General features: G+C 65.5%; 1 protein-coding gene across 1 annotated transcript; it reads left to right on the top strand.

Annotated features, from left to right (window-relative positions):
• The first annotated feature begins 555 nt into the window (after positions 1 to 555).
• NKD2 (NKD inhibitor of WNT signaling pathway 2) lies at positions 556 to 20,985 on the top strand. Its single transcript, XM_024981562.2, has 10 exons — positions 556 to 700; positions 797 to 832; positions 1,097 to 1,194; positions 16,542 to 16,602; positions 16,968 to 17,095; positions 17,392 to 17,487; positions 18,099 to 18,246; positions 18,707 to 18,791; positions 19,208 to 19,335; positions 19,455 to 20,985. Exons 1-10 carry the CDS (start codon positions 676 to 678, stop codon positions 20,003 to 20,005), a joined length of 1,356 nt encoding a protein of 451 aa, XP_024837330.1. The 5' UTR covers positions 556 to 675; the 3' UTR covers positions 20,006 to 20,985.
• Positions 20,986 to 26,528: the final 5,543 nt, after the last annotated feature.

Here is a 26,528-nt window from a genome sequence, read left to right as displayed (position 1 = left end):
GCCTGTCCTTGAATACCACGAGGTAGAAAGAGTCCGGCGGGTCCCCAGCAGTTGGGCAGGGACTGCAGTTGGCTTTTCCCAGAGCCCCGGTCCCCACCTCCTGTCCTTCCAAAGGACCCTCCCCACAGGCCTCTTGCCCTCTCCAGCCCCCAACCTCTCCCCGAGACCAGCTCCACCAGCAGCCAGGCGCGTCCCCTCTAAGGTCCCCTTCCGAAAGGGGCAAGGGCGCTGGGGTGCCTCTCGAATTGGGGGTGCCAGGACACGCCGTGAGAGGGTGGGGCTGGGAGCTGTCCCCACAGCGTCCACCGCAGCCCCCGACTGCCTTGTAGACGTCCTGTCGGGGGTCCTGTCGCGGGCGGTGCCACCCCCGCGCCCAGGGCTTGGCTCGCGCCCCCGCAGGAGGCGGGCAGGAGGCCGGGCCCGTGCGCTGCGGGCGGCGGCCGCGGGGGGCGCTGCGGGGGCCGCGGTTAAAGCCGGGGCGCGGGCGCGCGCGCTCAGAGGGAGCCGGGCCGCCGCCGCCGCGCCGCGCCCCCGCCCGCCCGCCCGCCCGGCCCCGCGCCCCGCGGCCGCCCGACCCCGCGCGCCGGGTCTCCGCGGCCCCCTGGACCCGCAGCGGATCCCGGCCCGGCGCCCGGGCGCGGCGCCGGCAGCGCGGGCGGGCGGGTGGGAGGCGACATGGGGAAAATCCAGTCCAAGCACGGTGAGGCGCGGGCCGGCGGGCTGGCGGGCGGGGGCGGACGGGCGCCGGCCACTCACTGTCCCTTCCCTCTCCCCGCGCCCTCCGGCCGCGCCGCAGCCGCTTCAGCCTTCAAGCGAAGAGAGAGCCCGGAAGGTGAGCGCGCGGGGCAGCGGCCGGGGCGCGGGGGACCGAGCCCGGAGCGCGGCGCGCGTGCTGCCCCCCGAGGCCTGGGGTGGCGGCAGGGGCCTCGGCGCGGCGCCCCCGACCCCGGTCCCAGCCCCGGGCCTGAGCCCCGTGCCCCAGGCCTCGCGGAGAGGGGCGGACGCGCAGGGCGGCGGGCATCGCCAGGCGCAGCGCCCGCGGGCTCACGGGCGTCTCCTTCTCTCCTCGGTGCCGCGTCCGCCCGCGGCCCCGCAGGGGACAGTATCGTGGTGTCTGCGTACATGGGCGGCCGCAGAGGCGCAGAGGAGGCAGAGCGGCGGGGCTGCGCGGAGCACGGCGCCAGGGACAAGCAGGTAGGCGTGGTGGGCCCGGCTGGCTCCTTGGGCCGCGAGCACCGAAGCTGAGCCCCTGACCGGGACCCGGGGTCCGGGGACAAAGAAGGCGGCGGCGCAGATGGCCGGCAGACGGACTGCGGCGGGGCCTAGGGAGCCCTCCCGCTCCCGGACGGGGGCCTGTGGCCGCAAGGCCTGCGTATCCCAGGCGGGAGCTGGGCGCGGGGCTGGGGCTTGACTTTCTTTAGGATCCATGCGCTGCACAGCCGTGGTGGCGAGTTAAAAGCCACCACGCTGCCCATCTGCTGTGTCGGGGGCTGCTGGGCTCAAGGGAAAGCCAGGCTTCAGGGGCATGGCTGGCCCCCCCAGACTGAAGTTGCTGTCAGCATCAAGGCCCCCATTCCGTACACAGCGCCCCTGTGAGTGGGCGTGGAGGGTGTCCATCCAGGCCTGGGGCGCCAGAGGGGCCTTGGGTGAACCAGACCCCACCCGTCTGCCAGGGTGGGTGGCTCCAGGCACCAGTGTGGAGTGGGTTCGGGTAGATGGCCAGGCCAGACAGCTGAGACCCCTCCTCGCCCACTGCTCGCTCCCCAGTGGCCCCAGGAGTCCACTGCAGACAGAGCGCACCCACTCAGAGGCACGACAGCTCCCTTTTTGGAAGGACACTCTCTGGCCAGCTGGTAAATGAAACGCTCGGAAGGTGTTTGTAAATGCTTGTGAGGGGCAAGACATGCCCTAAGATCAGACCCACTTGAGTCAGAACTCCTCCTTTCTGGGAGTCAGGTTTGAATCCCACACCTGTAAAAGCAGGAACCCCGTTAGAGGATTTGCTGGGCACGTCACAGTGCGGCTGGAGGCTGTGTGCTCCTCTGGGCCAGGGGGCCAGGGTAGGGCCGCCCCTCCTCTGGGCCGATCATGTCTGCCTGGGGAGGTGAGTGTTGGTGACGGGGTGCTGTCTTCTGCCTGCTTGGTCCTCCTGCGCGTGAGGAGTCAGAGATGCCGGCAGGTGACGCAGAGCGGTCCTGGGCTTACGCCTCCTCTTCCTGGTGGCCGTCCACCTGGGGGCTTTTTCCCAGGCATGGTCACCTCAGGCCTTGAAACAGTGGACGAGCCTCCGTCAGCTCGGGATGTGGACCACACAGCAGGTCCCAACACGTTGCCCGTGCGTGTTATTTATGGAGATCGAAAACGACGCTCCCGCTGCGTGGCCGTGAGGTGGTGGAGGCCGCCGTGCCGGCCTCTGAGGCCCAGGGACCCCACGCTGCTGGGACGCGTTTGAAGGAGCGGTGTGGCGTGTGGCTCGGGTAGTTCCCTTGTTTTGTTCTCTGCTGTGGTCTGAGTGTTGGCGTCACCCCACGTGATACCTTGAGGAGGCGGTTAGGGCCCGGGGCCTGAGCCCTCACTGTGGATCAGCGCCTGTGTGAGCCCCAGAGCGCTCGGTGTCCCGTCTACCACGTGGGGTGACAGGCAGCGGGCACCGTCTACGCACCAGGAAGGGGCCCTCACCAGACGCCAAAGTGGCTGGGGCCTCGGCCTGCGACATCCAGGTGCCTCGATCTCAGATGTCCAGCCTCCTCGGTCTCGGACGCCCGGCCTCCTCGGTCTCGGAGTCCAGGCGCCTCGGTCTCGGACGTCCGGCCTCCAGGACCGTGTCATGAGTCCTCTTGTTCATTAGTCACCGGCCTGGGTGTGTTGTGGCAGCCGCACGGGCTGAGTCTGCTTTCTAACCCTGAGGGGCAGGCAGAGCGGAGCCTCAGAACAACGGATGGCCCTTTGTGTTTAGCACAGGTCATTGTTCCCCGTCTCCTTCCGTCCTTTCCTTGTTTGGCCGTGGGCTGAGAGCCCCCGACCTGGAGCATGGACCCCTGGCCCGGGAGCTCAGGCGTCTTGCTGCCACGCTGCTGTCCCCTCCCCGAGCACCCCACCCTGGCTCTCCCCGGAGCGTGTCGGTCGGGGGACGCTGGGGCCGGCTCTCCCTCTGTCCCGTCTCCAGCCCCAGCTTCGTCCCTGCCTCCCGGGGGAGGCTCCGAGGATGCCCTGCCTGACCGTGCTGTGCCCCCAGGACCTCCAGCTGGGGCCGGCGCGGGGACACGTCCCCCTTCTCTCAAGGCCACCGTGTGCTTCCTTGCGGGTCGCCGTGTGGCCACAAGAACGGTGGCCAGTGACCTTGTGCAAATTAAGTGCACATCCCCCCACCTAACCCACCCACTCCCACGACACACACACGATAAAGGGAATGCGACTGGCTTTGCCCACAAGTCAGGGAGCCCGGCTGGCTCCCAGTGCTCCCCTTGTGCACGTCCAGAATGTCTGGTAAACGTTAGTTTCCCGGCAGGTGGATAGCTGCCTCACGAGCTAGAAGGGTCCTCCTTGTGAATCCGAGAAATGCTCTGTGTTGCTTCAAGGCCACGTGTCCCAGAGGGTGGGGGCGGCTGTGGGGCATTGGCGGGGATGGCACCAAGGGTCCCGGGAGGGGCGGCCGAATCTGCAGGTACCTCACGGAGTCACGGTGCACCATTTGGTGATGCTGTTACCACAGGTGGGGCGGTGGGGGCTGAGGTCACGGGGGAAGGCGGGGTCGGGGAGGCTCTGGGGAACCTTGCTGCCCCTCCAGCACATGCATGACCTGTGGGGTCCTGGCAGGCATGTGTGGGCGTCTGGGCACCACGCCAGCCCCAGCAGACATGTTTGGTTTCCTCTCGGGCCCCCTGGGCACCCAGGGCCTGGTGTCTGCTTCCAGATGTGGCCTGGCCATGTGCAAGGCCAGCACAGGTGTGCACACAGCCCTGGGGGCTCCTCAGGGTTTGAAAGCACCAATCCTAGCCCTGGGGGCCCAGACCCTGCAGATCAGGGAATCGGGAACCCCCCCGAGGTCGGGCAGCGTCCGTGTCCCTCTCCCTACCTAGGCTTCCAGAGTTGCAGATGTCCCCCTGGGACCCCACTCAACCTAAGGATGAGCTGGGTGGTCCCAACTAACCCTCACCTGATGAGCCACCCCTCTGGGGACCTCGGAACCATGAGGCCGCTTTGTCAGAAATGCCTGGAGGGGCTGGGGGCAGGGAGGGGGCCTGAGGACCCTGGGAGGGGGCTGCTTGCGGGTGGGCGTGTCCAGGGTGAGTGGCTAGAGTTTGCCTGTTTCTCACCTAGAAACCGGGGAGGGGCTGCCTGCAGGTGCGTGTCCTGGCGACATGCTCACCGGGATCCCCTTGGGACCGGAGGGGCGGTGCAGGGCTGGGGGTCACCTACGGGCCTGCGGCCAATGGTGCTGAATACCCGGGAGGGCCTGAGGGCACCCGGAAGGGCCAGACCCCATGCATGCAGTACCCACTCCACCCAGGCTTCCATGGACAGCACCAGGGCAGCGTGTGTGCCCGTCTCCCTCGTGCTGAGCCACCCTCCCGTGGTGCGGCCAGGACTCTGGGGCGTGGACACAGCCAGGCCGTAGCTGGTGCCCCCGCCTTGGCCGCAGTGCCGCTCCAGGGGACCATATCGGCCGTGGTGTGGCCAGAGGCTGGTGGAGCCCTCCCGAGGGCAGGGCAGGAGGGGCAGCGCCCCCAGGATGGGTGGGAGACGTGGACTCACTGCCTGCCCCACGGACACATGGCCTCAACCTCCCCACCTCCATGTGTGCTCTGGGGGGCAGCCCCAGCGAAGCCCCACGTGCAGACCAGGGCCGGTGCTCGGACGGAGGGTGGGGAAGTGCCGGGAGCATCCTGCTGGGGACACTGCTGTGAGAGGAGGGGCCCGCAGGGCGGGGGCGGCTCGGGGAGGCCCGTGCACTGCTGAGGCGTCAGAAACACCAGCTTCCAGAAGTAAGAGAAGCCACGGCGCTGCCCGCTCACCTCGGGACGCGTCCAGGCAGCAGGTGTCCTCACCCGCCTCCCCACCCCTCGTGCAGAAGGAGCTCGAGCGACGTAGGGGGCTTCTGCTGCAGGGCTTGCTCTTTACCTGGTAAGCTGGTCGTGGTCTGCATCCACGCTGCCCACGCTGGTCACTGCTAGCTGGGCTGGAGCCTGAACTGTGACGGCTGACGGGACCCGGACGTCTAACGTGGCTTCGTTCATAAATTTAAGTGGCCACATGGGCGGCCCAACTCTGCACGCTCTGTGTGACACCTCACGGGCCCAAGCCCGCCCCCAGCCAGCTCGGCGGGTCTCACGTGTTTTGCGGAACTGTCCAGAAGTGGTGTGGAGGGTCCCGAAACCATCCATGAAGCGGTGCAGAGGGCCCCGCAGTCCCCGCTCGCTTCTGAACACGCTGGAGGTTTTGGTCTTGAAATTGGCCGGGGTCCGTCCGGATGTCAGGAAGCAAGGCAGACCCTTGGCACCAGGGTTCAGAGTGTTGGCTCGGTCAGCGCGTGATGTGTCAGGCATCCGTCTCAGACCACAGACGGGCTCGGTGGGGCCGGGGCAGAGGGCCCTGGTCCGGAACCCCTGCTGGAGCTGCCGAAGGAGCTGCGGGAAGGGATGTCCTGCCACCCATCTGCCCGGTCACGGCTCTCCCCGTGGCCTTGTGAGAACGCACACCTGACTGTAGGGAGCCGGAGTCTGGTGAGGAGGAAGGGTGGCGAAAGGGTATCTTGCAGGAGAAGATCTGGGGCCCAGCCTCCACTGGCATTGGCGTCTGCGGCTGCCTGGGCTTGGGACTGTGGGCTCAGGGCTCCTCCAGGGACGGTGCCTCCTGCCTCCCAGTAGGTGTCTGTGTGGTTTATCTGAGTCACACTAGGCCCAGGCTCTGCACACGAGCGAGGCAGGGCCCTGCAGGTCCGACCCAGAGCCCAGGTGCCCATGAAGAGCACGCAGGTGGGGTGTCATGGGGCAGCAGGCGTCACGGGGCGGTGGGCTGTCACAGGGCAGGTGGGTGTCACGGGGCGGCGGGTGTCACAGGGGGAGACAGCTCCGCAGGGGGACCGCAGTGCACGGGGCTGAGGCCTCCCAGCATGTGTCTTCCTAGCTTTGGAGGACGGGGCTGGGGCCCTTCTTCTCCTTCCCTTGGTTTGTCTGAAGTGATTAATGCTGTTTTAAAACCGAGCCTGGCACCCACGGGTGTCCTCTGGCATGTTCCCCAGCCCGAGGCGTAGTTCCAGTTCTTTTGGGAGCTTGGTGGGTGGTTGCGGCCTTGAATTGGTGGCTTCCGGAACCCTGTGGCCCCTGACCCCATGGCCCCTGACCCCGCGGCCCCCTCGCTCCCAGGGTGGGCAGGTCAGGTGCCCTCAGCCGCAGGCCCAGTGCTGCCCAGAGGGAGGCCCTGGCTCGGACCCGGTGCAGGGCCTGCAGTCAGCTCCGCCCTCCCGCCAGGTGTCCTCCCCTAGGAGGGCACTGAGGTGCCTCTGCCCTCCTGGCTGCCGTGAGGGGCGCCCAGGCCCTTCCTGCGGCTTGTCCTGGGGAAGAACCGTGGGCGTTGTCTGGGTGCTGGGACAGAGGGACCCCCGGAGCTGCGCTGAGGTTCCAAGGGGAAACCCGGAGAAGGGTGGGAGGCGAGAGCAGGCCTCCTGCTCTGGGGGCTCGTCTGCTGCTCCCAGACCACGCGGCTGCCCCGGGCCAGGGCCGCTTCTGAGATGAGGTCATTACGTAACAGATGTTTTCCGAAGAGTAAATGCAAGAGGCCAGCAGGTCCGTGAAAAGGCGCTGGACGTCCTAGTCACCAGGACTGCAGCGAGGCGTCACCTCCCCTCGGGGCTGCTGCCGCCAGAAGAGCACAGATAACAAACACTGGGGAAGGTGTGGAGGGAAGGGAGCCCCCTCTGCTGTTGGTGGGGACGAAAACGGTGCGGCCGCTATGCAGAACACTGTGGAGACGCCTCAGAAATGACAAACAGAAGTGCCAGGCAACCCCGCAGGCTCCCTCCTGGGTACAGATCCGGAGAAAGCAGAACTAACTCCAGGAGGCGGTGTGCAGCCCATGTTCCCCGCAGCGTTGTTCACAGTGGCCTCGACAAGGCTGAGGCTGAAGCTCCAGGACTTTGGCCACCCGACGCAAAGAGCTGACTGCTTGGGAAAGACCCTGATGCTGGGAAAGATTGAGGGCAGGAGGAGAAGGGGACGACAGAGGATGAGATGGTTGGATGGCATCACTGACTCAGTGGACATGAGTTTGAGCAAACTCCAGGAGATAGTGAAGGACAGGGAAGCCTGCTGTGCTGCAGTCCGTGGGGTTGCAAAGAGTTAGACACGACTTAATAACTGAGCAACAGGACACAGAAGCAACTTAAGTGTCCTTTGATGGTGGATGAATGGATAAAGAAGATGCGGTGTGTATATGCAGTGGAATATTTCTCAGCATAAAGAAAAAAAATCTTGCCCCAAACATGGATGGACCTTGAGGTCATGGTGCTACGTGAAGTAAGTCAGGCAGAGAAGAGCAAATACTGTGTGATCTCTCACCTACGAAGACTAGAAGTATGTAAACACGTTTATAAAACAAGCTCCCCGTTGCAGAGAATGAATTGGTTGTGGGAGGTGGGGGTGAGGGTGGGAGGAACGGGTAAAGGCGGCTGGAAGGTTTCAGCGAGGCAAGTGCAGGTCTGCTCAGGACTCTCTCTATCTTTCACGGGTGGCATCGCAAATGAATTGTTCTTGAGTCAGTTTTGGTTCCTGTTTGTGAAACCAGGGAAGGGGCGCCGGTCTCCGCTCCGGCCCCAGGGGTCTGGATGCAGCCACAGAGCCGGGTGCGGGTGTCGCCTCCCTGCAGGCGTCTCCACCTGAGGGTGTGGGCGCTTCCAGAGATAGGGAAGCCCACATGCTTCTCAGAGCAGCTCAGCCCTCGGGGTCCTGGGCTGCAATCAAGTGTAAGCCTTCTGCGTCTCCAGCACGCTTGCCTCTGCTGGGGACACTGGCGTCACGTGTGAACATGTGGGGCCTTCTCAGCTAAAAACACAAAGCTGAAAACGCGTAGGGTTCTTCTCTACTTTGGAACTGATCTTTTGAAATGGGAAACACGAGGCTTTAGTACGGGTGGAAGGGAATGAAAGTCCAGTGGTTTTTCCAGAGGAAGAGCTCAGGTAGAGGAAGATGAACCTGAGTCTGCATTTCAGACCCGGCGGCAGGAAACCTCCTCTGCCCAAGTGCGCTGGCGGGCTCGATGGCTCCCGCACAGGGGCACGGGTGTCTTGTCAACACTCTGTGCGCCGTGACCTCGGCGGCTGGGGGCTCAGAGGGGAGGGAAGGGGCAGGCACCAGGAGGTGGATCCCGGGGATCTTCCTTTCTCTGCGAAGCTCCTCTTTGTTGGCTCTGAAGACTGAGCCAGTAGTGGGCACGACTGGGAGAAAATGAAGTCTGCAGATTTGTTGCAGAATGATTTTGTGTTAAATGAAAAGCCAAGTTCCAGGATGCTGAGAATTGAAATCACTGAAGTTTTTTAGTATATGTTATGGACACGTCTCGATTCTCTGTGGTAGAGATTGTGTGTGCATCCATGTATATGTGGGTGTGCATGCACCATATACGTGTGTGTACACGCATATATGTGTGTATGTGTACATGTGTTTATTGTGTTCATGCATATATGTATGTGTGCTCACACATGTATATGTGTGTGCGTGTGTACATGTGTGTGTGCATGTGTAAATATGTGTGCATCTGTCTGTTGTGCTCATGCATATATGTATGTGTTCTCGCACACATATATGTGTGTGTATATGCATTTGTACATGTGTGTATGTGAGTGTACATGAATGTGTATGTGTGCACATCATTGTTCAGTTGCTCAGTCGCGTCTGACTCTTTGTGACCCCGTAGACTGTATCATGCCAGGCTCCCCTGTCCTTCACTGTCTCCTGGAGTTTGCTCAAACTCATGTTCATATGTGCACATGCATGTGTGTATAGGTTCATGCATATGTATGTGCATCTGTGCACACATGTGCGTGCATATGTTGTGTTTGTGAGTATATTGTGTGTTCACATACATGTATATACCTGTGTGTATTCATGTGTACACGTGTGTCTGTACACACATGCGTGAACATGCATGTGTGTATGTGTGTGTGCACATGTCTGTGTGTGTGTGCTTGTATATAGGGCATATAGGGTTTCCCTAGTAGCTCAGACGGTAAAGAATCCACCTGAATGCAGGAGACCTGAGTTTGATACCTGGGTCGGGAAGATCCCCTGGAGGAGGGCATGGCAACCCGCTCCAGTATTCTTGCCTGGAGAATCCCATGAACTGAGGAGCCTGGCGGGCTGCAGTCCATGGGGTTGCAGTGAGTTGAACATGACTGAGCAGCTGGCACTTCTTTTCACGCTGTGCAGCTTCTCACTGGCTCTGCATTTATTACGTTTTCCCTGCACACACCTTAAAGGTGCAGCGAAGTCGCTCAGTCGTGTCCGACTCTTTGCGACCCCATGGACTGCAGCCTATCAGGCTCCTCCGTCCATGGGATTCTCCAGGCAAGAGTGCTGGAGTGGATTGCCATTTCCTTCTCCAGGGGATCTTCCCGACCCAGGAATCGAACTCAGGTCTCCCGCATTGCAGGCAGAGGCTTTACTGTCTGAGCCACCAGGGAAGCACGCTCCTTAGGTTGGAGTTACCCCTGCGGGTGACCTTAGTAACCCCACCCCGTAGCTTGTCCACAGCCGCGGGCTGTGGGCTGAGCCACCGTGGTGTGTGTTCAGGCCTCCCTGCCACACATGTGGAGCCCTTCTCCAACACGCTTCACAAGTGGGTCCCTGGGGACCTCTCCGGGGTCAGGGTCTTTTTGTGTGTGGTTGCCAAGAAAGAAATCCCCATAGACCATAGACCAGGGCAAGTGGGTGTGTGATACTGCTGCTAAGTCGCTCAGTTGTGTCTGACTCTGCAACCCTGTGGACCGTAGCCTATCAGGCTCCTCTGTCCATGGGATTCTCCAGGCAGGAATCCTGGAGTGGGTTGCCATGTCCTCTTCCAGGGGATCTTCCTGACTCAGGGATCAAATTCACATCTCTTACGTTTCCTGCATTGGCAGGCAGGTTCTTTACTACTAACGCCAGATACATTCTGTATTTTTTTGACCAAAATGAGTGAAGTCGTGAGCAGCTGTGGTGGGTAAGACGTCCTCACCCAGGACCTCAGTTACGGAGCAGGCTGGCCCATTAGGTCTGTAGGTGTTTACTTTAGGAGACCCTTTGATCCCCAGAGAACTGAGTTTCTAGGCCTAAATTCCAAATCTGGTTGTTAGGAAGTCTGGTTGAACGGCGCTCACCCAGGAGCCCTGCTGCATAAAGTCTCAGAATGCCCTCGGGTCCTGGAGCTTTGTGGGGACCCTGCAGGCCCCTTCCCCGACACTGCGTCTGCCTTAACTTGCACTTTAAAGTCAGGAGTTGACAGTCACGGCCACGCCAACCCCTCTGATGGAGCCCCTCCGTAGGCCTCACTGCGCATGTGCTAGAATTATTAAGCCTCAAACCTGCATTGTCCCCTCTAAGGCTATTCAGCCGCTGAAGCCGCGACCCCAGCTGTTAAGCCGCCAGGCCTTTCCTGCAGCCTGTGGAGCAGCCTCCATCTCCCTGACAGTGTGTCTGTGATGTGTCCCCACCAGGCCTTCCGTCAGGGGTGCGGGTAGGTCTGCCTCTACCCTCGATCTCTCCCACCGAGGCCACTGCCTCTCCTGGGCCCTGCGCCTTCATCCCCAGCCATCTGCCCTCCCCTCTGCTGCCCCCCTGCCCTCCCACTCTCCCCCCAGTGCCCCGTCCTTGCCTTCTCCTGCACGACCCAGTTCTTTCCAGAGCCTGGGGAGCCCAGCCGCCCCCGCCCCAACTCATCCCATACCAGTCCTGCCCTGTCCAGCGTCCTGACAGCCTGAGCAGGAGCCCAGGGGCTCCCCTGGACCCTCACTTGGCCCAGGTCACCCTTGCATGACACATCACCCCCTTGTCCAGCCCTAGGCACTGCCTGGAAGTGACCTTGGTACCTGGTAGCACGAGCCTGGTGGGCACTGCCCGGGGTCCTGGCCTCTGCCCACTCTGCCTGTCCAGGGTGTTGCCTGCCAGGGTGGGAGGTGAGGCCAGGCTCTGTCTCTGATCAGCAGGCCCCCATGGCCAACCGCTCAGGAGGCAGGGCTGGTGTGAGCAGGCCAGGGTGGAGGGCCCGCAGGGCAGCAAGGGGCACAGCCAGAGAGGGGCACTGCGAGCCTGGGAGACAGTGGCTGGGGGTGGAACCAGCAGGAGGGAACACGTGGGGCCACTCAGTGAACACACCTTCAGGACAGCATCTGTGACCCGGGGTGTGGGCTCTGCAGCCCGAGCGTCCCCCGTAACCTGAGAGTCCACCACGCCCCGAGCGTCCACCCAGCACTGGGGCCACCCTCTTCTGAGGGACTTGGGACAAGAGGCTGTTCCACCGGGAGCCGCTCGGCCTGGAGGACACCCTCACCCCCTGCTCCGTCCTCGCCCTGCGCGCGCCCCTCCTGTCCCCCAGCTTCCCCCCACCCCCGTCTTCCCTCTCTCCCCTCTGCCTGGACTGCCATCCACACTGGGCCTCTCCTGCCCCTCTGCAGACAGCTCACCTCAGGACTCAGGAATCCGCCCCACACAGGCCCTGGAAGCACCGTTGACCTTAGGTTCCTCGGGGCCAGTGTTTCCAGGACCCAGAGCTCCCAAGCCATAAGGGGGCTGCAGACACTGAGTGGACCACCTGTATTTGTAACGGAACGGGGCCATTCTGAAGGCAGCGGAGGGGCTGGGGCAGTTCCTGGGGGTTGCGGGCAGCCGGGCTCTCCGCTGGGGACCCTCTGGGTTCTGGTCACGGCTGCCAGTCCTCAGATCCGTCACAGGAAGCTGAGCCTGTCCTCTGGGGCCCCCGAGTCTGGAAGGCGTGCCCTGGGAGCAGGAGGCCTGTCCTTGCGTCCACGCCATGACCTGCACTGTGACCCGCGCTGCAGTCTCTCCCTACTCGGGCCGGAGGAGGGGCCTGGCTTCCGCTGGGTTTCTGGCTGATGTACTTCCTGTCTGTCCCCATTTGAGGGGGACGGGGCCCCGTGAGCGTGTGCATGGGCGGTCCCTGCACCCCGTCCTCGTGGGGAGTCACCACACCCGGTCCGCGTGCTGTTGGAAAGAGGTGGAGGCGGTGGTCAGTGGCCAGTCCAGACTCTCGGCTGGCTGGCGGCTCCCGGACTGCGGGGCTGCTCCCTGTCTCAGAGCCCGCAACTGTGACCTTAGTGGAAAGGGGTCTCTGCAGATGCGACTGAGTGAAGGGTCTCGAGATGAGAGGTGGTCCTGGGGCCCTGACTGTCGCCTCCTGTCTTTGTAAAGGGGCGGGCGCGGGTCCGACCTCGGACAGAAGACGCACGCCCAGAGGCTGAGCGGCCACAGAGCAGAGGCTGGGGGCGCAGACATGAGCCCAGGGTCCCCAGAGCCAGAGAGGCAAGAAGGGTCCCTGCCCCCGGAGCCTGGGGGGCTCCCCTCCACGCCACGAGTCCTGACTCTGGCCTCAGGTGTGAGCTGCCTGGCTGGGGACCACTTGTTATGGCCCCGGGACACAGACGCACTGTCCCTCGGGCCCTGGGGTCCTGGGGGGGCTCCTCTCTTGAAGCCCAAATCCCCAGATCCGCGCGCTGAGCCCCCAGGGACAGAGCGGGAACCAGCCTGTCTGTGAACAGGGTCTGTGAACAGCGTCGGAAGGGACTTTGAGTCCTGGCAGCATTGGGAGAGGGGGTGGTCGGAATATGAGGGCTCCCCCCAGGCTCGCCGCAGATGCGCTGCACACAGGGGCCCTGGGCGTTTTTTCTGGGCAGGCTCTTTATCCGGGTGACGGTGAAGCGGGTTTGTAAAAGCCATCTTCCCACGTGCTCCGCCACCACACAGATGCACCGCCTCCCTCGGGGATCTTTCAGGGACTCTAGAGCCGGAGGGCCTCTACCCGAACAATAGTGGGGCTTCCTAGGGACCTGGCCGCCCTCGAAGCCTGGGAGTGTTTCCTGAGGTCGCAGAGGCACTGAATCTTGAAGGAACGTGTGAATCTGGACACTGGAAAAGTAGACGAGTTCAGGGGGTGGTCGGCAGCACCACCGGAGCGTCCTCCTTCCTACCCAGCCGACCACCCCGCAGCCCGTGGCCTCCGATGGGCACGTGTGTCCTGCCCCTCGACCAGGCTGTGTGTCCCCCCCCCCGCCCCACCTGCAGGGTGGACCGCCCAGCGTCCCCGGCTCCAGTGGGCGGAAGGGGACCCTGGCAGAGGAAAAGTGTGGCTGGGCCTCCTGGCTTCTCAGGGGAGGCGGGGGTCCGAGCCTTTCCATGAACTCCCCCGACACCTCCGTGCCTATCGCCCCCACCTGGGCAGGTGGGCCGCCTCCAGCGTTGCAGCGGGACCTGGCCGGGCCACAGTCACTTGCTGGGAGGGACCGAGAGTTCAGGGCTGCGCCATGCCTCGTGGGGTGGATGTGCTCTAGTATCTGGGGTTCAGGGCAGTCATGCCCGGGGAGGCGATGGTGGGCTCCCTGAGACCCCCCTCGGCCTAAGGGGCCGGGACGGGGCAGCAGGAGCCTGCAGCAAAGGCAGAGGCTGCCTGAGGTGATGGAGAGGGACGACCTGGAGGAGAGAGTGTCCGGTGTGAGGGCCTCGGCCCGTCCCTGGCAGCCAGAGCACCAGGCTGAAGGAGGGCCCCTCGGACGCTGGAGGATGGGGCACGATCTTCCCCTGCTGGGGGCCCCCGGGGTCGGCAGGAGGCCAGGCCTGGGTCTGAGCAGGCTGGGTGGTGGGCTGGGCCACCCGCAGGCCCCTGCTGGCAGATAGAGGAGCCCCAGGTGCCTTGGGGACAGAGCCATGTCCCTCAGCAGAGTCGGAGGCGGTTGGTGCCAAGGACTGTCCAAGCGGGGCCGGGATGGGGGGTGGGCAGGTGGGGCTGGAGGGTTTGTAGGTGGAGGCTGGGGCTCCCTTGAGGAGTGGGGGAGGGCACGAGATGGGAGTTTGCTGCTGGGGAGCGTCTGCAGCTGGGGGCTCTGCCTGGGGACAGAGGCCAGCACAGGTGGCCTCCCAGGAGGGGTGGGGCCCGGGCAGAGCCTGTGCGTGTGTGGGGAGGTCATCTATTCACCCCCAGTCTTGCTGGAAGGCCTGGGTTTTCCAGCCACGTAGGAGGTCGCCGGCGGGGTGGCTGCACGTCTGGCCAGCAGCCCTGAGCTGCGTGTCCTACGTCCTAAGTTCTTGGCCCTTCTGTTGAGCTGCAGCAGCGCAGGTGAGAGGGCATCTGTGTGTAACCAGGATGGATGGGACGCAAGTCACCAGTCACGGGGCCGAGCGTGGCTGCGCTTCCCGCAAGCCTCCTCGCCCCCTTGTCTGATGGCTCCACGTCTCAGAGACTGCTGGTGACCCGCCGGATCTCACACTGGCCTGTCCTCCCGTCGGGGTGTGTGGAGGAACGGGTGTGTGGAGGAACGTTCCGAGTGTCCTGAACCCCCAGCCCCGTTAGGGAATGCAGGCACCGTCTGGGGAGGTGGGCACGTCCGTTGCTGATCAGGGACTGCTTGGTTTTGCCCTTGATGTGTTTGTGATCGTAGCGTTGGGAGCATCTCGGTCCCACCAAGGCTCACACAGACCTTGTCCTGACCCCTCCCCAGCCCAAAGCACGTATTAACATCTCATCTGTAACCAGCGCCGCCTACCCAAAGTAAGCGCTCAGGTTATTTTAAAACAAAAAGATGGAAGGAATTATTGAACTTTCGACTCTCTTAAGCTCACATGTAGAGGCCACGGGTGGGTTTTGCTCTTCCTTTGCACACTCGGCCGAGCCCGGCGAGCAGTGAGGAGATTCTCGGGTCCCCCACCCCATGGCCCGGGGGCCGAGTGCTCAGGGCCAGCCTCCCCGCCAGCCCTGGGGCTCCGGCGGGTCCCCAGGGGCGGGTTTGGATGCTTCCCCACTGAGACTGGCTCTTTTAAAGAAAGGCTGTGCCCAGTCTGGTCTCAGATCCTTATATTCCGGGGAGGTGCTTCCTGCAGCTTTTCTCGCCTCTGTGATTTAAGGAGGTGAATACAGGGGCCTCTACTCCAGGTGGGGTCGTCAGGAGCCACGCAGGATCTGAGCCTCCAACCACCAGCCCAACGGGGAGGCTGGCCAGGCCCCTGGAGGGGAACGTGGTGAGAGCGGGCCATCCAAGCTGGGGGGTGGAGTCCTCACCAGGCACTTCCTGCCAGTGCCTGAGCCCCTGGGCCCACCCGTCTGTGTTCTGGCCCCGCAGCACGTGGCAAGGACCGCAGGGCCCACAGCCCCCCTGGATGTCGGCTGGCCCCGGCTTCCCCCTGTGACGCAGTCCCTGGGGCCACCTGACCTGCCTCTGGCCAGGCACTGCGCCTGCTCCCCGCAGACACCTGGAACCTCTGCTTCACAGCTCACTTTGATGTTATGGAAAAAATTCAACTTAAAGCCAGGGTCTTATGATTGGAATTTATCTTGGTGTCCGCGGGGCAGAGCGCTCAGGCTGGAGTCCGTTTGGCTGGAGGGCCCTTGTGTTGGTATGCGGGGCGACCTCAGGGCCCTCCGAGCTGGGCCAGCGGGTGCGTCCCATGGAGGCGGGCTGCATGGCGGAGGCAGCAGCGTCTCCGTAACCCGGTGTTTGGTTTCCTACTAAAGCGAGCTCGGGCACACCGCCCGCCTGGCCTCTCGAGGAAACTGAAAGTCACCTGCTTCTAAGCGGCGTGACCGGGGGGTGCGGCGGTTAGGGTCAGGGCCTCCGAGAGGAGGATGCTGGGGGCGACTGGGAGCCCAGGAGACAGACGGGCAGGGCCCCCTCCGCCCTGGGTCCAGCCCCGCTCGCCCAGCGTCTGTTCTGACCCTGGGGTTGGCTCTGCCAGCTCCGGGGACTCAGTTCTGTGGTTTCCCAGCTTGGCTGGAAGGTTGGTCCTGTAACTGGCCTCAGGATCGGCCGTGGGGGGTGGGGGCGGGGGGTGTCTTCTGTCTGTGTCCTTGGCCCAGCCCCGCGAAGGAGGCGCCCCCTGCAGCCCTGGCCACCCGGTTCCTGGGCCTTGCTGGGGCGCTCCCTGGCTCTTGTCCAGCTGGGGCGGGAGGTGCCATGTGCCGGCCAGTGAGCTCGCCCGTTCACGGCCCGGCTTCTGGTCTGTGCCCGCGTCGCTCAGCAGAAGCTGGGCAGAGAGACTTGTTCTTGCTGCCCCGTGCCCTCCGGTGAAGGCCATGTCCTTGGGGGTGATGCAAGCTGCACTGAGAAGCACTGGCCCGTCCTGGGCCCTGCGTCTCGTCCGGGGCCCTGTGTCTCGTCCTGGAGGCGGTTCTGACGGAGCCAGCCACGCCCAGGGATGGGCGCGTGTCACGTTCAGAGCCCGAGGCTGAGTGAGCGTGGAGAGGCTGGTGCTCCTGCAGCAGGAGCGTGACGCCCAGGAGGCAGGTCCGGTGCCCGCCCCCGAGCTCGGGTGGGCATTCATGGTCTGTGCCGTCCCTTCTCCCTGCAGGAGCTGCTGGGCGGGGACCTCAGGGAAGGGCCTTTCCGCGACAACCAGTGTCCCCTCGAGGGTGAGTCCCACTCCCCAACCCTCACTAATGCCCCCTGCCCCGGACACCCTGAACCACCCTCACCGTGCACCCCTCCACTTACCCCCCAGACCCCGGCCAGCCCGGGTTTGAAGCTGCCACAGCCAGGCGGACAGGGCAGGGGTGCGCCCCGGGCCGGGGTCACCCTGAGGGCCGCTCTGGCCTCCCTCCCAGGCCACCTGATGCCCTGTGCCCAGAATCTCAGCTCAGACCCTTCTGGGGGGTCCCACCCACCCCCCTGCACCTGGGGACACCGGGCCCACCCCCACCACCTGCCCCTGGGGACGCTAGGCCTGCCCACCCCTCCCCCTGGGCCGGGACGACAGGCCCACCCCCCAACCCCACAGTGATGCTGCCTCCTGAGAAGGCCGAGGCCTGCGAGGGGCCAGGACAGCTCTTCTGCGTGGACGATGGAGAGAGAGCGGCGAGCCGCGAGGGCGCCCGTGGGCTGGGCAAGCGGCGCCTGAATGTGGACGTAGGTCTTTGTCCCGCTCCCCCTCCCGTGGGTGCCCGGGGTGGCAGGCTCTGCTGGGCGGAGGGGTCCCCATGCGCCTGGCCAGAGCTAGCCGCTGTGGCCCCACGTAACCCGCGGGACTTTCCCAGGCTTCAGTGCCAGAGCCGTGGGAATGACCCAGAAGCCGGGTCATGCACGGACCGTCACGTCTCCCTGCCCGGCCAGGAGGGGCAGGGACTGGTCCCCGGAGGACGGGGCAGGGTTGGGGGCCCGGCGAGTGGGTGAAGATGACCCTCCGCCCACCCCGTGCCCCCCAGGCGGTCCAGTGCGACGTCTCGGTGGAGGAAGACGATCACCAGGAGTGGACGTTCACGCTCTACGGCTTCGACAACAGCGGCAAGGCCACCAGAGAGGTGATGGTCTGGCGTTGGCGGCAGACAGATGAGGAGGCCCGGGTCCCACGGTGGGGACACGGCTGGGCCCTCCAGGCGGGAGGAGAGGCAGGAAGCTTTCCCGGGTCAGGCTGCGGGGAGGGAGCCACTGCAGGGCAGGACCCAGGTCACCAGCAGGGCCGGCTGGAGCCTCGTCTGTCCCCTCTGTGACCAGCCGCTGTCTGTGCCGTTCCTGGTGGAGCCCGACACGCCTGTCTCTGCCCTGGCCAGCAGCCCCTCAGCAGGGCCGTGAGGGTCCCAGGGGTGCCCCCGGCACGCCGCTCTGCTGCCTTCTGTGACCAGGAGGGCAAAGGGCCCCTCAGAAGGAAGCAGACACGGAGGATGACTGAGACAACGTGTCTGAGTTAAAAGCAGCTCTGATCGTTTGCTTGCTAAGCCCTTTGAACTCAGACCCAGTTTGAACTTGAAAAGCTCAGAGAGACGTGGTGGTTCCAGCAGGGCTGCTGGCTCAGGCCTCTTGGTGCCTCCGCGGCGCAGAGGAGTGGGAGGCAGGTGGCGTGGGCAGCGTGGGCGGCCTGGGCTGGCCCCCCAGTCCTCCTGTGCCCCGACGTCTGCCCGCCACCCCCGCCCAGGACATGTCCAGCCTGATGCACACCATCTACGAAGTCGTCGACGCCTCGGTGCACCGCTGCTCGGGCAGCAGCAAGACCCTCCGTGTGAAGCTGACCGTCAGCCCCGAGCCCTCCAGCAAGAGGAAGGACGGGCCCCCTGCCGCCCAGGGTGAGGGCCCAGGCTCCTGGTCCCTGCCTCCCCGCCCCACGCTGCCGCTCCCCCGAGGGCCCACTCACCGTGCGGGATCGGGGGGTGTTAACTATGACCTCCGCTCAACGTCCGCTTCATGGCAGAGGGCTCCGTGGCATCCTGAACACAGAGAGCGAGGCGCGGGCTGGGGACAGTTCCGTGAAGGACTGGGTGTGCAGGAGCGAGTGAGGAGAGAACGAGTGCGTGCAAGACTGAAGGTGCACGAGTGAGTGAGGAGTGACTGGCGTGAGTGGGGAGTGACGAATGAATAAGGGACTGACTGAACGTGCGGATGAATGCGTGAGTGACGAATGAACAACTGGACCGATGCACGAGTGAGTGAAGGTGTGAATGAGCGCGTGAACGCGTGGGGGCTGGTGAGCACGCGGGCAGAGGAAGTGGGTGAGTGGAGGCTGCCCGCCACGTCCCCCGCTTTCAGACCGCGAAGCCAGTCGCTGCAGGGCGGAGGCGGAGCTCAGTGAGGACCCCAGGGTGGCTGACAGGAGGCTGTCCGCACACGTCCGGTGAGGGCCTGGGCCCCGGCTCTGCTCCCCTTGGACGGGAGCACCCTGGCCACACCCCTGCTTCCTGCAGGCCTCAAGGGCTGTCCCCTTGGGGTGGCCCCAGGCGCTCCCTGCCATGGGGTGGGTGGCCGGCCCCTGGGTGGGAGCTGGACAGGCCCAGTGTCGTCTGAGAGGCCGCAGGGCTTCACGGGCAGCGGGGGGGTGTTCTCCGGACCCTCAGCCCGCTCGGTCCCGGGCCCCGTGGTTCCACCCCCCAACAGCAGCGGTCATGGAGCCCTCACCAGCTCCCGGGCGACGACGGTGGCGGAGGCCACAGGGTGGCACCAGAGTCCTGGGGCCCGGTGGGCCCTGCTTGTCCTCGACCTCGAAGGTCAGAGCAGCGGAGATCAGAGCTATAACCCCTCCGCTCCTCTCAGGAGGCCGAACGCCGACCCCCACCCCTGCTCGGAGCGGGGGCCCTACTGCGTGGATGAAAACACGGAGCGGAGGAACCACTACTTGGACCTGGCCGGAATCGAGAACTATGCATCCAAGTTCGGACCAGGTGAGTCCCGGGGGCCCGGCCCCCGGGCACCAGGCCTGCAGGTCACGGGTCCTGGCAGCAGCGGGTCCAGCGGGACAGACCCGGCCCCGTGGAGGCCCTCACGGCTGCTGTGTCTGCAGGGTCCCCCCCGACGCAGGCCCGGCCGGAGCCCCCCGCCAGGGCCTCGCACCCGCAGGGCCGGTCCCGCTCGCAGGAGTCAGACGTGCACGCCGCCCACCATCGCCGCTGCCCGGGGCTGGCCGAGTTCGCCCTGCCGGCCGCTGAGCCGCTGCCCCGGGCCCTGGACCTGCCGCCCCGGCCGAAGGGCCCCGAGCGGCCGTTCCTGAGGTCCCCCCAGGGCTCGGGCCGGCCCCCCGGCGCGCCCAGCGGGCTCAGGCCCGGGCGGTCCTTCAGCTTCCACCCGCCCGCCCCGCTGCCGCAGGCACCCCTGGAGGCCCACCCCCTCCCGCAGCCGCCGCCCCCGCCCTACGGCCACCGGCGGTGCCGGCAGAGGGCGCGGGAGGGCCACTCGCCGCTGAAGGCCGCGCCGGGCCCGCCCGGGGCGCTGGAGCAGGAGCTGCCGCCTGTGCTGCTGGGCGAGGCCTTCGCGGGGCCGGCCGTCCAGCGGCACGAACACCACCACCACCACGAACACCACCACCACCACCACCACCACCACCATGCGGCCTAGGGCCCCCGCCCGGCCCCCGCGCGGCCCGCGGCCCTGGGTGTCCCCACCACCACGCGGCCTAGGGCCCCCGCCCGGCCCCCGCGCGGCCCGCGGCCCTGGGTGTCCCCACCACCACGCGGCCTAGGGCCCCCGCCCGGCCCCCGCGCGGCCCGCGGCCCGCGGCCCTGGGTGTCCCCCCAACCAAGCTTTCCGTGTCGTCCCTAAACACGCGTTCGCTTTCAGATGCCTGCGCCTGCTTCTGTCGTGATTCCAGTGTGAGGCCCAAGGGCAGGAGGCAGCTGCTGGCTGCTCCTGGCCTGTGTTTTTTCCCCGGAGAGCAAGCGCTGGGGAGGCTTCGCTTGGGGCGGGGGGCGGGCAGGGGTGCCAGCCTCGTGGTCACCCGGGACTGGGTGGACGGGGCCCTTGCAGCTCCTACAGCTCATCCTCATGAAGCCGGGAGGGCGGTCAGGGAGCCGCTGCTGCCCGAAGCCGGGGGGTGTGTGTGGCCTGCAGACAGGAGAGGCAACTCCCCATCAGTCGTCCGGGAGCCAAGAGGAAGCAGGCTGTGGGGGTGCCCCCAGCACCCTGAGAGGACGCAGAGGCCGTGGCGGGGTTGGGGAGGTGTGGGCGCCCCTGATGATGCACGTGGACGGCTGGGCGGAGGTGGCCTCCTGTCCTCCTTGGGCTCGAACGTACCCCATGGAGCGCTGCACACAGCTTCAGCTTTGGGAAAGCGCCCTTCCCACTGGGAGGCCGGGAGAGAGCTACCGGGAGAGAGCTGCAGGGAACAGTGCGCCCAGCGTCCTGGAACCTCGGCCTGTGGATCCCCCTGAGGCCCGATGTGGCCGCCGCTTAGCCCAGGACAGGCCACTTGTGAATTTGTGCTGCTGGTTTTGTATTTCCTCCTTGGCACTGTTTTTACGGATAAAGCAACTTGGTGGGCAACCTGTGATTGCGTTTCCTCAGTCATAATAAAAATACGTGCATTTGGCAACATGTCACACCTCGTCTTCAAGTGAGTTTTCAGTAGAGGTGATAGATCCACCTCCGCCAGCGCGTCTGGCCCCAAGTGCAGACAGCTGGCCGCTCGGCCGGGACAGGCGTGCTCCTGGGGGAGACGGTGTGTCCGTGTCCATGACCTGCAGGGAGGCCACAGCTCCGTGTGTACGGCTCACTCTTGCCCCCCGTCACTGCTCCCAAAACGAAAAAGAGAAAAGCCTGAGCCCGAAGTTGGCTTCACGTCACGCGAATGCGTTTGCTCTGCTGCTTCAATCGTGTCTGACTCTGTGCAGCTCTGTGGACTGTGGCCATTTGCTCCTCCAGGGGATCCCCCTGATCAAACCTTCATCTCGAGAAGACCCCCTAAGCCTGAAATTGCGTTCATGCTGTGGGGCCTTTTCAGCTGCTGTCTGGGGGGCTGTGTGGACTGAGGTTAGGCGGCGGCGCTGGCTCTTTGCAGATAGAATGTCTGGAGAAGGCGGCGCCCTACGCCTCCGGGCCTCCCCCTCCAGACCCCGTGTTCACGGCTGCTTGAAAGACCCCTTGGGGTTTCCCAGGAGCTGTGGCCCGCACACTCAAGGAGGAGCTGGGGTTTCATTTCAGGCTCTCAGGAGGAGCGGGCCGGGCCGCGTTGGCCCGGAGGCCCACGGCTGGGCGGGCGGGGTGTGGCCTCCTCGTGACCGCGTCCCGTGCGGTCATCGTGAGCCCCGCTCTGCGCTCCCTCCGCCTCCCCAGCCCCGGCCTTCCTCCGTGCGCAGACCCGGCCAGTCCTGCCGCTGCCTGCGCCGCCCTCGGGCACAAGCTTGCCGACCCGCCAGCAGCATGGGGAGGCCTGCACTTGAGCCGGAGCCCAGAGCCTGGCTTTAATGACGAAACGTAAGTGAGAGGCCACTCTCAGACGGAGCCAAAGCAGAGCGTGTCTGCGGCTTGTGGTTCCCCGAGGATGGACGCCCACCGCCACCCCCCGACCCCAGCACGGGTCCAGGGTGGCAGAAGGGACAGAAGCCGCGGGACAGCCACCACACACGGGGTCCTGTGTCACATGGACGCGGTGACCAATGTCCACGTGTGGACAACGGCTGTCTCCCGGGTGCGGTGGCTTGCCCTCGGGCTAGGGGCTGGGCCCTGGGACCACCTGGGTCAGGGGAAGTGGACGCCCTCCTGGAAGAGGCTGTGATGGCCGGAGACAGAGGTGGGGAGCCGGGGAGCCGTGTGCGGCCTGCTTCAGAGGCAGCCCCTGCCCGCTGACCGGAGGCCCTGGTGCCAAGTCCACCCTCTTTCTGGGCACCAGGAAGGCCTCATGGTGACCAGTCAAGGGAGGACAGATCCCTTTTGTAACAGAAATAAACAAAACAACTAACTTATTTGTTTAGACCTGGCTACTGGGTGACCTCAGAGCCGGACCAACCTGTTTCACATTCTCGAAGCTCCTCTGGAGGGCGGCTGCCAGACGAACCTAGAGCTGAGTGGGCAAAGGTCTCCGAGACTGCAGTGTGGCCTCTGTGCCGCCCAACCCCCGGGCTGGCAGTCGGCTTGGCCGCCAAGCCCTGGTCCCGGGCAAGGAGCTCTGGTGCCCCCGTCCCCTCCAATCTCCCGCCGCCTCCTTTCTGGACGGCGAGGCTCGGGCGCGGTCTGAGGGTCCACTGCCGCTCCGTCAGCGGCTCCGGGCGGGCCTGCCAGGCCAGCGCCACCCACCTGGACCCCGCGGCCTGAGCTCGGGCCGTGCTTCTGTCTGCCCGGCTGGAAGGCGAAGCCAGAGCGCGGCCTGCTTCCCTGGTGCGGCTGTGCAGACCAGGGCCCGGCCGGCGCCCAGCCCCGAGTCTCCCGCCTCCGCTCCCTCTGAGCACAGACGAGACGAATCCTTCACAGCCGCACCCGTGGCCCCTGGTGCGGCCGGAAGACGGGCCTACCCAGGGCCCCCCAAGCCAGGACCCCACACAACCCCGGCCCACCCCACCCCAGGCCCCACACAACCTCCAGACCCACACGACCCCACACGACCCCCAGACCCCACACAATCCCAGCCCACCCCACCCAGGCCCCACAGGACCCCCAGACCCCACACGACCCCCAGACCCCACACAACCCCGGCCCACCCCACCCCAAGCCCCACACAACCCCCAGACCCCACACGACCCTGGCCCACCCCACCCCAGGCCCTACACAACCCCGAGACCCCAAATGACCCCACATGACCCCCAGACCCAACACAACCCTGGCCCACCCCACCCCAGGCCCCACACGACCCCCAGACCCCACATGACCCCACACGACCCCCAGACCCCACACGACCCTGGCCCACTCCACCCCAGGCCCCACACGACCCCCAGACCCCACACGACCCCACACGACCCCCAGACCCGACACGACCCTGGCCCACCCCACCCCAGGCCCTACACGACCCCGAGACTCCACATGACCCCACACGACCCCCAGACCCCACACGATCCCACACGACCCCCAGGCCCCACACGACCCTGGCCCACCCCACCCCAGGCCCCACACGACCCCCAGACCCCACACGACCCCACACGACCCCCAGACCCCACACGACCCTGGCCCACCCCACCTCAGGCCCCACACGACCCCCAGACCCCACACGATCCCACACGACCCCCAGACCCCACATGACCCTGGCCCACCCCACCCCAGGCCCCACACGACCCCGAGACCCCCACATGACCCACACGATCCCCAGACCCCACACAACCCCGGCCCACCCCACCCCAGGCCCCACACGACCCCCAGACCCCACACAACCCCACACGACCCCCAGACCCCACACGATCCCACACGACCCCCAGACCCCACACGACCCTGGCCCACCCCACCCCAGGCCCCACACGACCCCCAGACCCCACACGATCCCACACGACCCCCAGACCCCACACGATCCCACACGACCCCCAGACCTCACACGACCCTGGCCCACCCCACTCCAGGCCCCACATGACCCCCAGACCCCACACGATCCCACACGACCCCCAGACCCCACACGACCCTGGCCCACCCCACCCCAGGCCCCACACGACCCCCAGACCCCACACGATCCCACACGACCCCCAGACCCCACATGACCCTGGCCCACCCCACCCCAGGCCCCACATGACCCCGAGACCCCACATGACCCACACGATCCCCAGATCCCACACAACCCCGGCCCACCCCACCCCAGGCCCCACACGACCCCCAGACCCCACACGACCCCACACGACCCCCAGGCCCCACACGACCCCAGCCCACCCCACCCCAGGCCCCACATGACCCCCAGACCCCACACGATCCCACACGACCCCCAGACCCCACACGACCCTGGCCCACCCCATCCCAGGCCCCACATGACCCCGAGACCCCACACGACCCCACATGACCCCCAGACCCCGCACGATCCTGGCCCACCCAACCCCAGGCCCCACACGACCCCCAGACCCCACACGACCCCGGCCCACCTCACCCCAGGCCCCACATGACCCCCAGAACCCACATAACCCCCAGACCTCACAGCCCCACAGGACCCCCACACAACGCCCACATGATCCCCAGAACCAACACAGCCCCACATGACCCTCAGACCCCACACGACCCCCAGATGACCCCCACCCCAGGCGCCACACGACCCCAACACGACCCCTACCCCAGGCCCCACACGACCCTGTCTCACCCCACCCCAGGCCCCACATGACCCCAGCCCACCCCACCCCAGGCCCCACATGGCCCCACATGACCCCAACACGACCCCTATCCCAGGCCCCACACGACCCCATACAACCCCGCATAACCCTGTCCTACCCCACCCCAGACCCTGCATGACCCCCACATGACCCCACATGACCCCGGCCCACCCCATCCTGACTCCCTCACCACCCTCACCCCCCAGGCCTCTGCACCTGAGATGACCCCGAGCCGCAGCCCACGTGCCCCCACTCCGTGCCAGCCTTGCCTGCTGCCTGGCCCCCAGCTTGTCCCGGACCAGGCCCCTCACTAGAGCCAGTGTGGGGAGCGAGCGGGCGAGCCTGTGGAGAGCAGAGGACACGGCCCCCCGCAGCCTCCACACCCAGACAGTCGCCTGGTCTGGGCCTGAAGGGCGGGAAGGGCGGCCCCACCGCCGGCATCAGCCAAGCCCTCCCTCCGGCTCCAGAGCTTCCGCTCCCACCCAACATCCCCGGCACCTCAGGTAGGGTTGGTGGTGGGGCTGGGGGGTCAGTGCCCTGGGAGGAGAAACACAGACAGGCCGGGGCCCCAGCTGCCTCTCCGCCCCCTGAAGAGCCTGATGCCGCACAGGTGGGCCACGTCCCCCACGGGACAGGCGACGGGAGGACCGTGGGAACACACACACCATGGGAGGGGGTGGGAACACGGCGCCTCCCCAGAGACTCAGAAAACAGCCGGGCAGGGACACGGAGGGGATGGACGGGCTGCGAGGTTACAGGCAGTGCTGCATCCCTGGGGGTGAGGGTGGGGGGCTGTACCGACGAGAGCCTGAGAGCCCAGGGGGCGGGGACGAGAGGGGGTCTGGGGCAGTGTACTGATGAGAGCGTGAGAGCCTGGGGGGATGCAAGGGGGTCTGGGGGGGAGTGTACTGATGGGAGTGTGAGAGCCTGGGGAGGGGGGACGAGAGGGGGTCTGGGGAGGAGTGTACAGTCTGGCAGGGATGAGAGGGTCTGGCCCGTGGGAGTCAGACATTGCTGGGGAAACCAGGGAGGCACAGACACCAGTGCAGAGGTGGGGAATTGGCCTGGAGGCCAAGGGGCCACGTCCTACTCGGAGCATTTTTTGTGACCTGAACAGACTGCGTGCCTGCCCGGCCTCTCGCTCCATTACCCCATGTCTGCCTGTCGCCCATGGCTGTCTCTGGCTTCCCCAGCTCTGTGGCCCGAGGGGCAGCTGACCATGGCGCCCACGTCTCTCGCCGTGGGATGCTCTGGGCTCCCCGCAGGCAGCTTAGCCCTGCGCCATCTCAGGACTGACCAGCGCCATTGAGAACATGTGCATCCTGCCTGCCCGTGCTCCCACGTGGGGACGGCTGAGTGGGGAGGGACACGCTCGGCCACGCCTTTGTGGAGTCCGTGTCCACCAGCTATCGTGTCCAACAGCAGAACTGCGGGGTCACCCGGCTTAACCCCGAGAAGTGTCAACAGCGGCCGCAGCGGTCTCTCTGCGTTTGGGCAGCACCCTCTGGTCTCCCTCCCTTGGGTCCCTGTCTTGGGCGGGAGGGCCGTTGCAGCCCCAGCCCACGTGTCCGAACACAGGGCCCCTCGTCACGGTTCTCTCCTGATTCTGCTGTGGGGGGATTACAGGTGGAGTCACCCCAGCACACAGCAGGACCTCATGGCCGGGCTGCCCACCCGGGTCTGGGACAGCTCAGCCCCCGTGCCCGCTGTGGTCGCTCTGGTCTCTGTCTTTACTTCAGCCAGTTCACGCAATCGCTCTTCCAGCACCTGGGTGTGCCCTGCTGATCAGACCTGAGGTCAACTCCAAGAGAAGCAGCAGGCAGCTGAGTGTTTCACTTCTCGGCTGAAAGAGTCACACGACATCCTTCAACACA

This window comes from Bos taurus, chromosome 20, assembly GCF_002263795.3.
Source record: "Bos taurus isolate L1 Dominette 01449 registration number 42190680 breed Hereford chromosome 20, ARS-UCD2.0, whole genome shotgun sequence".
Lineage (NCBI taxonomy): Eukaryota > Metazoa > Chordata > Mammalia > Artiodactyla > Bovidae > Bos > Bos taurus.
The sequence above is the reverse complement of the archived record's forward strand: the minus strand, read 5'-3'. Positions and strand labels throughout refer to the sequence as shown.

Bases quoted from the DNA above. Each gene is read 5' to 3' on its own strand.
- NKD2 (XM_024981562.2), top strand. From the start codon at position 676: ATGGGGAAAATCCAGTCCAAGCACG. The intron at 833-1,096 runs GTGAGCGCGCGG...GCGGCCCCGCAG, and splicing joins GCGAAGAGAGAGCCCGGAAG to GGGACAGTATCGTGGTGTCT. The intron at 18,247-18,706 runs GTGAGGGCCCAG...CCCCGCTTTCAG, and splicing joins CGGGCCCCCTGCCGCCCAGG to ACCGCGAAGCCAGTCGCTGC.